The following is a 14,084-nucleotide window of genomic DNA, read 5'->3' as shown; positions in this document are numbered from 1 at the left end:
GATTCTTTATTACAGATTAGTGCTACTTCTCACCTTTTTGTTTTACGTTTATTCTCACGTACCCCTACATCAACAGCAAACCAGAAATAACTCATACTTTACATTTAGTTTTATTATTAATATCACTAAATAAAAATAATAAAACTATTAAAGTGATTCCCTTTTAAACTAAAAGTTGATGATATTGTAAGTGAAAAACAAACTTACAGAGTAAGTGTTGACAGTTTCAGGGTGGTGTCCAGTCCATCTGACATTGTTTTGCTGTAAAGAAGAGAGAAATTAAAGAAACTTAAACAACTACTTCTGTATTTTACAACAAGAGTAACTCAATGTTTACATATTAATTTGTACCTGTTATCAGGAATCACTGCTATAGATCTCCTTCAGATAACAATACAGGCTTACATAAAATATTTAATGGTAAAATATGTACAGCTTGCAAAGTTTTTTTTTTTTTTTGGAGCAAATTCAAGTGAGGATATGAATAGTTGTGTTGTCAAACGTATTATTAATAATATGTAACTTCTATAAAGATTTTAGATATAGATTTTTTTGTGTACATTTTATTTAAATATTCTGCATATTTGATGTACTTTTTCTGAAATGTCTTATCTAATTTATGTATACTTATATATTTATGTATACTTATATAATATATATAGTGATTACAAATAAACTGTATACAATACAATTAATTTGCAAGATCATATAGGACATATATAAGAAAGGACAGCAATACCGGCATATGCAGCTCCTCTACATGTTACTTTATCACTATTGGCCTCTAGATGGCAACAACATACTTTTTATTTTATAGAGCACATTAAAACAAAATTAAAAGACATATTTTGTTCAGGTTGAGGGATTAGTTGGTTATCACTTGACTTTATTATTGTACTATAGATGTGTGATCCAAAACATGAAACAATTTTTTTTTCACACCAAACAAAGTGCAAATTCTTTGATCTGGTGTTCAGTAAAGCTACAGATTAATATCACCTGATTCTAATTGTGCTGGTCTGTTTAATGCTCTTTGCAATTGATTGCTTGTAATTGCAGTTGAGTCTGATAATTTAGAGATCTGTTTTTGTACTAGCCACCTTTCAGTTCTCTTTTATCAGCTATTGTAACATTTGATTGTAAAACCTCTTGTATAAGTTTGTATAAACCTTTAATTAGAACTCTTGAAACTCACTGTTTTTATTTTAAGGTCATATCTGCAACGATTCAAGAAATTGATACAAATGTGAACAGTGAATGAAGGTTGTCAAGCAGCTAAGTACAATCACCAGTCTTAACTTCATCAGTGATCTCAAAACATTTCATAGAGCATTACCAACCTTCAAATTGATGCTTGAAGGAAGCTGCTTTCTCGGGAGAGGAACCCTCCCCTGAAAGAAAATGTTTAGAAGCTTGACTTCTGACTCCCTTTGTGGAGTTTCTAAGAAGACATGATGACACCATGCTGCAGTTTGAGGCCCTCACCAATGCTTAACATCAGTGAACAGGATGTCTGGGCTTTAGGCAACATTGCAGGTGAGGATACTTTGAACTTCATGGTGTTTTCTGCATTGTAAAAGAATATGGTGGTAGAACACTTGTACTCTAATGATTGGTGAAACTTGGGTTCTTGAATGTTCAGAGAGGAACAAAGGATGAAGGTACAAGTTGTACTCTTCTGAAGATTGAAAAACCATTTGCCAAGGTGTTTTTTTTTTCTTTTCTCCCTTTTTAGTTTACGATCCATATCGAGATGCCCTAAATGACTGTGGTGTCATCCCTGCTCTGTTGGCACGATTCACGCCAGATGCTCCTGTGAGTTTCTTCTGGACACCCCACACCCATGGAGTTGCAAGTGTAAATGCATAATGTAATCCACAAAATGTTTTTGCATTTGGGATACCTTCGCAATCTTATGTGGACCCTGTCAAACCTTTTGTAGGAACACAAATCCCTTCCCTCGTTTCAGTGCAGCCCAACAAATGCTCCCCTCTATAATCCAACTGCTACACCAGAGTGACAAATCCATCCTGCCTGATGCATGCTGGGCCATTTCGTACCTTACTGAAGGTTCCAATGAGTGAGTTGATGTGGTCAGCAAGACTGGAATCCTTCCACGGTTGGTTGAGCTCTTGGGATTTGAGGAACTTGTGGTGGTAAGTACTCTAGTGTGTGGTCTCTTTTGGTGTTGAAGCTGAACCGCTTAAGAGGAGTTTCTCCAATATGCTCTAGACACCAGCCTTGTGTTTGATTGGGAATATTGTGAGTGGCTCAGACCTGCAGATTCAAGTGGCTATTGATGCAGGCGTGTTGAGTGCCTTTTCCCATCTGATGCAGGCGTGTTGAGTGCCTTGTCCCATCTGATGCGACACCCTAAGTCCAGTGTTCAGAAGGAGGCAGCTTGGGCGATGTCCAACGTTGCAGCTGCACCCTGCCAACAGGTCCAACAGCTCATGTGTGGATTGTTGGCTCCTGTAGTGGATCTCCTAAGGAATGTATGTCATAACTGATGCTTTGTATGTTGAGTGTCTTCTGCCCTTGCAGAGTTGCTTATAAAATGTTCTGGCTTCTCCTTGATTGCTTGTTTCTAAAGCTGGGCATAGAATGAGGCCAATTATGTAAGCAGACCCTCCTGGGGCTTCTTGAAATGTAGTTGCATTTCCAGTTGGCAGAAGTATACTGTAACATGCTCTGTCAAATCTTTGAGGTAATTTATACGGAAAAGAGTTTAAGCAAAAAGCTATACTAAATGTGGTCTTGTGCAAGAATTTCTGACTGTTTCTAATGTTTGCAGTTTTATCATAATTTGACTCTGATAACTGCTGTAATGGTAGTCTTTGATTTTTGCATCTCCTTTACTAATATTTTTAAATGCCGCTAATTAAGGTTCATAAATGGATGTCTACTTTGCAGACAAAATGGGCAATGAATCCTCAGTCTCCCCACTTTGCGGTGTTTGTTTGCCCAGGATCTGACACTCTGGGACACTCTTTTTGTACCTCTTCAAACTGTTTTGCAGGGTGACTTCAAAACCCAGCGAGAGGCAGTATGGGCAGTGACCAACTACTCAAGTGGTGGGACTGTGGACCAAGTTGTTCATCTGGTCAAGTGCGGTGCTTTAGAGGCCATCTTGAACTTGCTTCAAGTTAAAGACACCAAGACTGTCCTGGTCATCCTAGACGCCATAAATAACACTTACTTGGTGAGTCCACTATGTGTGGTTTCAAAGAGAATAATGTAAAACCCTACTGCAACTCCCAGTGCTTTGTGTTATGAGAGCTATGCTAAAATATTAACTGTGTGCCTTCTGCAGGGTGCTGAGAAACTGGGGGAGGTGGATAAGCTTTGATTTTTGGGAGGAAGTGGGAGGGCTGGAATGAATCGAGTTCCTTCAAAACCATGAGAGCAAAGCTGTTTATAGTGTGGCTCAAGCTCTTATTGAGAAGTATTTCAGTGAGGTGGGTGTGTCAAGATTTGTTAGGATGGGGAGGTTTCTTGTCAAACGTTATTGTAATACTTCTGTGTGAAAATGCACTTTGATCTTGCCAAACTTAAAATATTGATTTGCTTTTTCCCATTTATTTGTGCAGTCCCATGATGTTTGCACACTCAGGATGGTGAAGATCAGTGCCTAACAACTGAAGCCACAGATGCAAACTTTGTCTTTGGAGCATCTGAAATGAGTTTTGACTTTTTGTATTTTTTTTTTTTTTTAACTTGTGCTTTGCATTTTTAGCCCATCCAAGTCCACATGCACAGCGGTGAGTAGTGAAACACCCGAAGAAGCGGGCAACCATTTATGCTGCGGCAGTTGGGGGTGCATTGCCTTGCTCATGGGTCTCACCTTAGTCGTGGTATTGAAGGTAGAAGATAGAACTATACATTAACCCCCCCCCACCACACACACACACCTAAAATCCCTGCTGGTACTGAGATTCGAACCGGTCACCTATGACTTACAAGTGTGGCTCTCTAACCATTAGACCCCCCCCCCCCCCCACCCCACCAAAAAAAAATTACATTTTCCATTACTCAAGTTGTTACAACTCTGAGTTCCATTCTTTTGAACATAAGGTATTTTAAAGCATGTAGTTAACCAAAGAGAATGTACTTCTATAGGATATTCCCACCCCACCCCCAACTTGGTGAATAAATTACAGAATCTTTACTTTTGGGTGAACTTCTCTTTTACGTGTTTGCTAATTCATATAACAGCAAATGATTCATCTTAAGGTTTTTACAGTGGGGCAGCTTTTGAGTTGTTCTTAAATTGAGCCTCTATGTAAGAATTTTACAATGCTTCTTTCTCCCAAAACATTCAAAACAATTGGTAAACTGTAACAAACACAGCATTTCACAGCATAATTGTGAATGGCAAGTAAGAAAATGTGCACTTTCACCTTGACCTCACCGCAAGTATAAACTCTTACTCTGATTAAATCATCATTATTAATGAACGCAGCTTCAATAACTATTTGCATCAGGAAAAAAAAGGAGTGGAATGTGAAATGATCGATTTACTAGGACTGCACACATTTTGGTTTGAATCAAAATATTGTATTAGAGTAACTTGGTTCCTTGAGTGAGAGCTTTCTTAGAAAAGCCTTCTAAACATGCCTTGTACAATAAATCTACGATCTTGGACATATATGAAGAGCTTTCAGAATTTACATGACACATTCATTTCATGCTTCATTATGTATCAAACCTTAGAACCAGAGAAAATGATTCCCACTCCTATTCAGAGAATGGTAGCTCTCTTATAGTCTCTTAATTTAATCGTCACACTCATCCTCACTGTCAACATCTTTTTCCTTTTCGTTTTCCTTTGGAGGAGCTACAGGTGGAAGATCTAGTCGGGCCCATGACATTGGCTCTGCCTTCTTCAACACAACCTCAATTTTGGTAGCCATCATGTTCACCATACTTCTACTTGCATCAATTACCTAAAGGGAAAAGCAAATGGACAATTTTTTTGCATCGTGGTGGTGAAGTTTGTGTTAAAACAATAAGCCTCACAAAGCTGTAGGTTACACTGATTTTTAGAACAGCGAAGTGGTGTTGTTAGGCATCACGCACAGTCTGAACTATCCATTTCATAATTAAACTGTAATATTAAAATACATTCTTTGGGAAGCCTTTCTGAAAACATTTTTCATATTTTTATTTTAACTTTATTATTCTTTTCAGTAATGTTAGTGCCACATATTGTATACACTTCAGCTTTAATGAAAGAGTTTTAAGTACTTTACATGTCTATACTTACCCCCCACAAACTGATCTGCTGTTCAAATTCTTTCTCTCCTTCAAATATAATGTGGATTTTGAGCTGCAAGAATAAAATACATTTTAAAATACTGCTATACAGAATCTTGCAAATAAATGTAAAATTATACAGTAAAATATTGAGCAGAGGAATTAATGGTTAAAAAATAAAAAATCACACCTATGAGACTTTCTATGTAATGTCATCATAAAATCCAACAGAAGTGACCTTGGTGTCTTACCACAGTGCTGTTCCCCTCCACTGAGCTCAGCTCTGGTACTGAATTTTTGGAATAAATTGAAATGATGACCTGACTTCCTGTCTGATGCCAATCAAACCTGCATGGCACAACCTTCTTTCCCTGTGCACACATAGAAAAATTCCATCCAAACGGGATTCACGTGTAAATGTATTCAGCATTATGGCTTTCAACAAATTATTTGTTCATTTAGAACTTGTATGTGGGCCTGCAAAAGGTCAGATGCTCTAAAAAATTTTACTGGACAGGATGTGAGAAAAAAAAAAAAAAAAAAAAAACTCCAATTAAAATAATATAGTGCTTTGACTTTTAAATCTCATGGTAGACACTTACTGTATCTTTTTTCTTCCACTGATGCTTTCCTTGGGTACAGCCCTCCTGAGACAGAAACGTGTTGAAGTCTGAGGTTTTCCTCTTACAGCAGCTCCAATATTTCATCCTTTAATGAGGAAAGATAAAAAGTGGACTTAATTGCAGAGTCCACAAATATATCAGAAATGTCTCCATTTACACTTTTCTAGTAGTAGTATTCTGTTTTAATCAGGCACTAATTTACCCTTCATGGAAGATAGGTACACCAGCATGATACAAACATGTCTCTTCATCACTGGCTGGTCCGCTGAACGTCTGAAAAATAGAATAATGAGAATCCATTGTTTACAATGGACTAAAGAGATTCAACGTGCCATGGTTTCTAATCGGGAAAGCAGGCAGAGAGAACAGTACCTTACTGCAGCCTCCATTCTTGCAGGACGTCCCTATCTTAATTTCATCACTATCCTCCTCTTTAATACAAGAAAGAGAATAAAATGCATCAGAGTAACAGACAAACATACTGTAGAAAGGTGGGGAAAGGATGATTGCGATATTCTTACCCTTTATCTCCTGTGCATTTTCCTCAGTCAATTTAAGCTTTTCTAAAGCCTGTTTAAGCGAAGGAGAGATCTTCTGTTGTAGAATGGAGAAAGGCTCATCTGGACTACAAAGACAATTAAAAACGGCTGTTTTTAGTCATTTGTCCTTAAGAGGTTGTAAAATCAATGTGGGTTTTGGCTGGGCGAACTGTTAATGAGAAGAACTTGTTCTCTATAATAGATTTAACGCTGCATAACTTTATCTTCTGAACATCTGTACTAATGAGCCAGAAAATACAAATGGGAAGACCCTGTCCTCTTCAAGTGTGATTTTACCTTGGTCGCTGAATAGACTCTAGAGGTTTTGGTGCTTGGGTGATGCATTCATTAAACTTTGGCTTCACATCATTCACATTCTTGTCCACAGAGGACTTCACTTCTGGTTTAACAGGCTCAGAGGGCTTCTCCTGATTATGAGGGCCTTTCGTGCAACCCTAAGAGATTCATAAATACAGACAACTGTTTTAAGACTCCAGCCACAACTCTGTCTACGAAAACGCTCATTCAGTCTCATCACAGATGAGCACTCACAGCAATACTGAGGAAATCCGAAAAGTCGGTTGTTCGTCTCTTGCAGCAAGACCAACCTGAAAGCAATGGAAGGCACAATTTAATGGGTTTAACTCTGGGCAACATAACAACGGAACGGTTAAATTTCACATTAATAAGTAAACTGATCTTCTTGCATGTCCTCACCTTCAATGCATCATGAAACACTGGCACTCCAGGGTGGTATGTGCATGCATCTATGGATGAGAAGAGATTGATAGCGTGAAATGTGACGTCAAAAGAATATAGTCACATGTAGATCAAGTTTGCAACAACTGCCATCTGTAAACTATATAATAATTTAAGAAATCCGATCTAAGTTACTGATTAAGCATCATTTAAACGTAAATGACCACCACTTGTGATGCCTCAATTAATTAATTTGCTTAATGATATTTACATAATATTAACATATGGCACTTTTTGATGCGGTCATGTTTCTTTAATAATACATGTATACCAATAAAAGTTATTAAAGACAAGAGGTTTTGTTTCTGCATTTATCCTGCTACCTACCATAGCAATCCGGCTATCGTTTTGTTTGTTAAGTCTTACCATCTGAATTCTTGTCGGGATCAAAACGTTGTCCACATCCCTTATTATAACACAGTACAGACATAATGTACGACAGAAATAAAACGTATATTGTACAACGTGGTCAAGACGGAAGGATCCGAAGCCTTGACTAGCTTACTGCTGCTGCTTCCCGTCGTGAGGTCCCTTCCGGAATCTTTCGTCAATTTCCGTAAATTGTCGTGCAGCTCCTCGGCTCCAATCGTGTATTTCCGGAATGTTTCGGAATTAGTTGAAATGATGGGATCACAGTGTGAGAGACGGGATGCACCACCTAACGGAATTGTGAATTAAAAAAACACAGGCAGTGCATAAAAAAGAGCCCTGTTCAATTCTATTTCACACACTCACATACCCCCCCCCCCCCCAAATAAAATCTAATTATTATAAATATGCTATTTTTATGTTGCAACAATCTTAAATACGTTTTGAACGGTATTCTAAAGAACATCATCATTGTTTTGCGCGCTCTATTTAGCGTAAACACATTAATCTAATTGTCTAATGTTTGTGTGAGATAAGGTTTAGATCATTTTGTCATATCGGACAGCATCAACACCAGGTTTCTTTTGCGCATTCATGGGATAACGTGCACTCGTGAGCGCGCATTAGGAGGTGCGCGCTCCGCTGATTACAGTCAACTGTGAGTGGCAGTGAGTCCTGTATGGCAAAGAAGTGAAGGATGTAGTTTCACAGAGCGGACTCTTGGATGTCTGCAGCGCAGAGATTTCTTTCTCCGTAAGCCAGAGGTAAGAGCACATTCACTTATTTTGATGCACTAATTATCGGAGAACAAGTGATTGCTCGGTCTCAGTAACAAATGTCTTTTACTAGACTCCACAGCGTTGAAAGTTTCCTTTCATTACAATTGGATTTTAATGGATAATTATGCGTTCACTGGAGAGAATCGGTTTTGTTTGACATGATGAAAGTTATTTACTACAAATGCAAAAATATAATGCCAAACTGTAGGTTATGTATCATTTAGTCGCATTTTCTTTTGTTGCACTTTACTTTCATTATATACTATATATGGATATTAACCCTGATTTTTGCTCTTCGTTGCTGTTATCAATCTTGCAGTGAGATTACCATCTAACTTGCTTGTCAGTGTTTTATGAAAGGGAATTACTGAGTCCATTGAGAACAGGGTCATGTATTTATTTATTTTTTTGACAATTTAATCCAAACCAAGGGCTTCTTAATAAATAACTGCCTTCACATTTATGTGAGCAATAGGATATGTCTTTGTGGGAAGAATGCCTTAGATTGAAATGGTTTACTGCATATCTCTTTTTTGCAGGATAACTGTATGATGGCATGGCTATAAACAGCTACCCTTGGGGGAGTATGAGGATCCATCTCACCAGTTTCTCCTTATTGCTCCTCCACCTGCTTCCTTGTCTGGGGCAACTTCAGGAGCCAGGGTCCTCCACTTTTCAATTTACTGCCTCCATCTACAATGCCACCATTTATGAGAACTCTGCAGCTCGGACATTCATTAGGACTGAGGTTAAAATGGGGATTTCTCTATCTAAGTTAAGTCCTTTGGACATCAAATATTCCATTGAATCTGGAGATGACGAGGGGCTTTTTCAGGCTGAGGAATTTGTGTTGGGGGACTTTTGCTTTCTCCGCATACGGACTAATGGTGGGAGTGCAGCCATCCTGAACCGTGAAGTGCATAATAATTATACATTAACAGTGAAGGCCACCAGTAAAGGAGGGCTGGAGGCTTACGTGACAGTTAATGTGCAAATTATGGACATGAATGACCTCCGACCTTTGTTCTCTCCCACTTCTTATACCACTGTTATTTCAGAAAGTGCTCCACTGGGAGCAAGTGTGGCTCAGGTGACCGCCACTGATGCAGACATCGGCTCCAATGGCGAGTTTTACTATTTCTTTAGAGAAGACGTGGAGGAGTTTGCTGTCCACCCAACTAGTGGGGTGGTATCGCTCACAGCCAAGGTAAATGCAGATAAGAACAGCAGATTTGACCTTGAGGTTTTAGCAGTGGATCGTGGAATGAAGGTTTATGGGAACAGTGGTATTAGCAGTACAGCCAAACTAGTGATCAGTGTTGTGCGTATCAATGAGTACGCTCCAACACTTACTGCAGTCACACGTTACCCTTTAATATCAGACAAAGAGCCAGTTTACGCCATTGTTACTGTGGAAGATTTGGACGAGGGACCCAATGGAGAAATTGAATGGGTTGCCATCATTGCAGGTGACCCACAGGAGCAGTTTGTCTTTGACCGAGCTCCACTTGGAAATGAGTACAAGCTGAAAATGTCTGAACCAGTCAACTGGGACAAATTTCCTTATGGTTGCAATCTCACTTTTCAAGCCAAAGACCGAGGAACACCACCAAGACTCTCCAACACTCAGTCTGTTCAGCTCTTGGTAAAAAAACCGCAGTCTGTGCAGGTGAGTTTCGAAAAGAAGATTTACAATACCTCAGTTACTGAGATTGCACCACGAGGGACCATAATAGAGACTGTGAGGATATCTCCAAGACCGCCCGTCGTCAGCTATGCTCTGAGCCTGACCTCAGATTCAGTTTATTTTATCATTAATCCATTCACTGGTGTCATCTCAACAGCACAGCAGTTTACCACATTAAACCAGGAGCTCTTTGATTTAGAGGTGATGGAGACAGTAAGTGGCTTGACAGCAAAAGTGCAAATCACAGTTGAGGATGCTAATGACAACTACCCAGTGTTTACCAGTACATCTTACAAAGTCTCTATCAATGAGAGCATTCCCATTGGCACTATCATTCTTACTGTAACAGCGGTGGATGATGATAAAGGTGACAATGGGTGCATAACATACAGCATAGCCAGCGTTCAGCCCCTTCCGTTCATCATCAACCAAAATACAGGAGAACTGATGACATCCAAAGAACTTGATTTTGAATCGTCTTTGGAGACATACGTGTTCGCTGTCCGAGCCTCAGACTGGGGATCGCCTTACAGACGAGAAGGTGAAGTCAATGTCACGGTACAAGTGTTAAACATTAATGACAACCAACCCCTTTTTGAGCGTGTGTCATGTAAAGGTACAATAGGACGTGATTTTCCTGTGGGCCAAACGATCATCATAATGTCTGCCATTGATATTGATGAGCTTGTGTTGGTTAAATATGAGATTCTGTCTGGAAATGAGCAAGATATCTTCACTCTTAACCCGGACTCGGGGATGTTGTCGTTGATAAGACCACTATCTGCAATGAGTGTGAAGAATGAACAATTCAACTTGAAAATAGCTGCGTCAGATGGCGAGCTACTCTCCAAACCCACCTTTGTAAATATATCATTGGTCAAAGGGAGAATGCCAGCAAGAAGTTTCAGCTGTCGAGACACAAACGTTGCACAGAAGTTAGCTGAGAAAGTTCTGAAAAGAGCCACTGCCATTAGCAAATCCAAAGTGGAGGAAGGCTATACAGATCTATTTTCTATCAACAGACAGACGCCTCAGTTTGAATCCTTTCCGTCAGACATTGTAGTTCGTGAGGACATGCCCATGGGAACAAGTGTCCTTCAAGTGAACACAAATGATGGTGACACAGGCTTTAATGGTCGCATTCTGCATGCCATATCAGATGGGAACGTTGACAGCTGCTTCAATATTGACATGGAAAGTGGCCTAATATACATCTATCAGCCACTGGACCGTGAACGATCAGATCGGTACCTCCTTAACATAACTATATATGACTTGGGCCTTCCACAGAGATCCAGCTGGAGATTGCTGACAGTTAACATTGATGATGTGAATGATAACAGCCCAAAATTCTCTCGAGAGAGCTATACTGCCATTATACCAGAGAACGCAGCTGTTGGCACAGAAGTGATCCAGGTAACAGCCTCAGATGAAGATCTCGGTCAGAATGGTGAAGTGTCATACACCTTGTTAACAAGCACCCATTTGTTTGCCATTAACAGCGAGACTGGCTCTATTTATGTGTCTAGTCAGTTGGACAGGGAGTCTATCTCGGATTTCACCCTCAAAATTCAGGCCAGGGATAAGGCAGAAAGAGGGAATCAGATGTTTTCAGAGACAACACTGAGAGTCTACCTTGAAGATGTAAATGACTGTGCCCCTACGTTTATTCCCAGGAGTTACAGTTGCCGTGTGTTGGAGGATCTTCCTATAGGTGCAGTTATAGCTTGGCTGCAAACGCAAGACCCTGACCTTGGATCTGGGGGATGGGTGAGATACTCCCTGCCCAATGATTTCAATGGAACATTTAAGATCCATGCTGAAAGTGGCACCATTAAGGTGGCCAAAGACCTGGACTATGAGAAGCAACAATTTTACAACCTCTCGGTGGTTGCAGAGGACTTGGGTTTTCCAGTTAAGCTTCGCTCCGAGTCTTATCTTGAAGTGGAAGTCATTGATGTCAATGAGAACCTCAATGAGCCGTATTTCTCAGAAATCGCAGTGAGGGGCACTGTGAAGGAAAACTCTCGGCATGGAACAAGTGTCCTGCAGGTGACTGCTCAAGATGATGACAAGGGCAGAGATGGAGTGATCAGATACTCTATCAATGCTACAAGTGGTCTTGGAAGGTTCTCAATCGATGAAGAAACAGGTATCTATAGTTTGATTCTTTATGTGCCTTTTGGTTGTGTTATTCTTTGTCTTTTTTTAAGACTAACCAGTTCTGAGTCGATGCTTGCACAATAAAACAAAACCTGTGAAATTGGTTGTGAATTTATGCCCTAACATTTTGCTGCAGTGTGCTGACTGAATGGTATTAAAAGGTCACAGTGACGTTATTTCTCTTGGCAATGAATTTGTGCTCTGAGTCTACAATTGCCTGTGAAATTGCCGCCACTGGAAAAGACCACTGACCTAGAAAGGTAGGACTTGACCTCTATGTGGTTTGAAACAGTGTTCTTCTGTGATTTTCACAGTCTGTGAATTTCAAAATCTGTGAGATCTGGCATTTACTGTGAGATTTGATATTTGCAATACTGAAGAAGAAAAAATGCTTAGTTGATTAGTTACGACTTCTTGTGTGGTGCCAGCTTCACTATTAATTACAACTAATGACTATTGATTAGAGAACTACAACAGGCAGTAGGATGTAACTGTGGTCCTCCATTCACATGTCAGCTAATTAGGCTGAGCCTATTAATCAGGCCCCTGTTTAAAGTAAGCAAGTGTTGCACGCTTGTGCCAGAACCTCAAATGAGCATGGATTTTCCACAGAGAATTGAATGCCCTACCAGCAGCAACAGACAAGTTGTAGGGGAAGCGGATACATGAGAACAAGTGTTGTCTTTCAACTTCAAAGTAAAACCTCTGGGACAAGTAAGTACAGTGACATTGGCTCAGCATGCCCACTACATATCTGCCTACCGAGATCCATTTAGCTGCCATGTTGCATGGTTTATTATAAGTCTTTGTTGTTGTCACTGGACTTTTGAGATGTTTGAAAGTGGGCAGTTCATGCAATAGACTTCCAAACAAGCAGAAATCAAAGCCACTTGATCTTGGTCCCCAGTTGAGACGTGTTGGGTTGAAGTTGTGTGTATGTAAAGTGATTCCTATATACAAAGTCTCATTGCTCAGATGCAAGAGTGAACTAAAAAAAGCTGGTGGGATTTATGAAGGCCTTATTGGCAGAGTGCTCTGCTGCTTTGAGTAGGCATTGGTATTCCTGCCCACACTTTGGGAAATAAATCAGAGTGCTCTCTCACTCAGACGCCTGTCGAGAAACAAGTTCAGCTCTAATTTGCCTCTGAGATTTGGCCTCTTTTTCTCCAGAGTCAGGTTAAGTCCTTTATGTCAAAATCTCTGACACCTATGCAAAGGGCTGCTTGTGCTGCACATCCCCACACACTGCACAAGACTCATGTATTCTGTTTTGCTTTTTGAAAGATAACATTTTTAGAGCATATGGGAGTCGAGGATCTTTACCACAAGCCCACTTCCTCTTACAGACTTCTTGAACTTTGATTGTAATTCAGGGGAGATATCAAGGTTTTTGCTATTGATGCCTGCATGGCATACAGAGGAAACTTCTCTCAGACCGTAACAAAGATGCAGAATTGGAGTAGAATGAAAGAGACAGGGTAAAGATTTATGCTGAAAGAGAAAAATTCCTTTTCAGCATTTTTAGGCGCAATACTTGTGAGCTCCTCCAAATCAAGACGCTGGCATAAAAAGTATTGCCCTTGATCTTGTTTGTAGACATGAAGGATGAGTTGATGGCTTAGTTCTGCTTGATTTTGTTCTAAATTCAGGACATGAATTTATGAATATTTGATTGTTTACATCTTAAAATATGAACTACAATTTTTCTCAGGGAATTTGAAATTAAAATGGTGACACCATATGTTATGAATATTATGAAATTGCATTATGGCTACCGTTTTACTTGCAGCAAAGCAGCTATTAAACTAAATGGCATGCACGTCAATGTGACTTGCATTTGAAATGGTTATTTTCTGTAATTTGCAAGTTCTTAGAGGATAATTGAGGCCTCTAGTAACTACAAAACACA

General features: G+C 39.7%; 2 protein-coding genes and 1 pseudogene across 6 annotated transcripts in view; 2 read left to right on the top strand and 1 right to left on the bottom strand.

The window, feature by feature from the left end:
* The first annotated feature begins 1,045 nt into the window (after positions 1 to 1,045).
* LOC109061141 lies at positions 1,046 to 3,635 on the top strand (annotated as a pseudogene).
* A 900-nt stretch (positions 3,636 to 4,535) lies between these two features.
* chordc1b (cysteine and histidine-rich domain (CHORD) containing 1b) lies at positions 4,536 to 7,737 on the bottom strand. The gene is made up of 11 exons (XM_042765067.1): positions 7,544 to 7,737; positions 7,136 to 7,185; positions 6,971 to 7,027; positions 6,716 to 6,873; positions 6,401 to 6,504; positions 6,252 to 6,310; positions 6,082 to 6,152; positions 5,859 to 5,964; positions 5,508 to 5,627; positions 5,267 to 5,329; positions 4,536 to 4,946 (listed from the first exon to the last, which is right to left on the bottom strand). Exons 1-11 carry the CDS (start codon positions 7,605 to 7,607, stop codon positions 4,776 to 4,778), a joined length of 1,023 nt encoding a protein of 340 aa, XP_042621001.1. The 5' UTR covers positions 7,608 to 7,737; the 3' UTR covers positions 4,536 to 4,775.
* A 429-nt stretch (positions 7,738 to 8,166) lies between these two features.
* The window catches only part of LOC109061117 (protocadherin Fat 3-like), a 52,932-nt gene continuing 47,014 nt past the window's right edge, over positions 8,167 to 14,084 (top strand). For all 5 annotated transcript variants that reach the window (XR_006160990.1, XR_006160989.1, XM_042765064.1 and 2 more), the window contains exons 1-2: positions 8,167 to 8,310; positions 8,865 to 12,164. Coding sequence is in view for 3 of the 5 variants with exons in the window: in XM_042765064.1 (XP_042620998.1) it covers positions 8,882 to 12,164 (3,283 nt within the window). In the remaining 2 variants the exon portion in view is untranslated. The remainder of the gene's footprint in view (positions 8,311 to 8,864; positions 12,165 to 14,084) is intronic.

This window comes from Cyprinus carpio, chromosome A10, assembly GCF_018340385.1.
Source record: "Cyprinus carpio isolate SPL01 chromosome A10, ASM1834038v1, whole genome shotgun sequence".
Lineage (NCBI taxonomy): Eukaryota > Metazoa > Chordata > Actinopteri > Cypriniformes > Cyprinidae > Cyprinus > Cyprinus carpio.
The sequence above is the reverse complement of the archived record's forward strand: the minus strand, read 5'-3'. Positions and strand labels throughout refer to the sequence as shown.

Bases quoted from the DNA above. Each gene is read 5' to 3' on its own strand.
- chordc1b (XM_042765067.1), bottom strand. From the start codon at position 7,607: ATGTCTGTACTGTGTTATAATAAGGGATGTGGACAACGTTTTGATCCC. The intron at 6,505-6,715 runs GTAAAATCACAC...TTGTCTTTGTAG, and splicing joins GAGTCTATTCAGCGACCAAG to TCCAGATGAGCCTTTCTCCA. The intron at 5,965-6,081 runs GTAAATTAGTGC...TCCTCATTAAAG, and splicing joins GTACCTATCTTCCATGAAGG to GATGAAATATTGGAGCTGCT.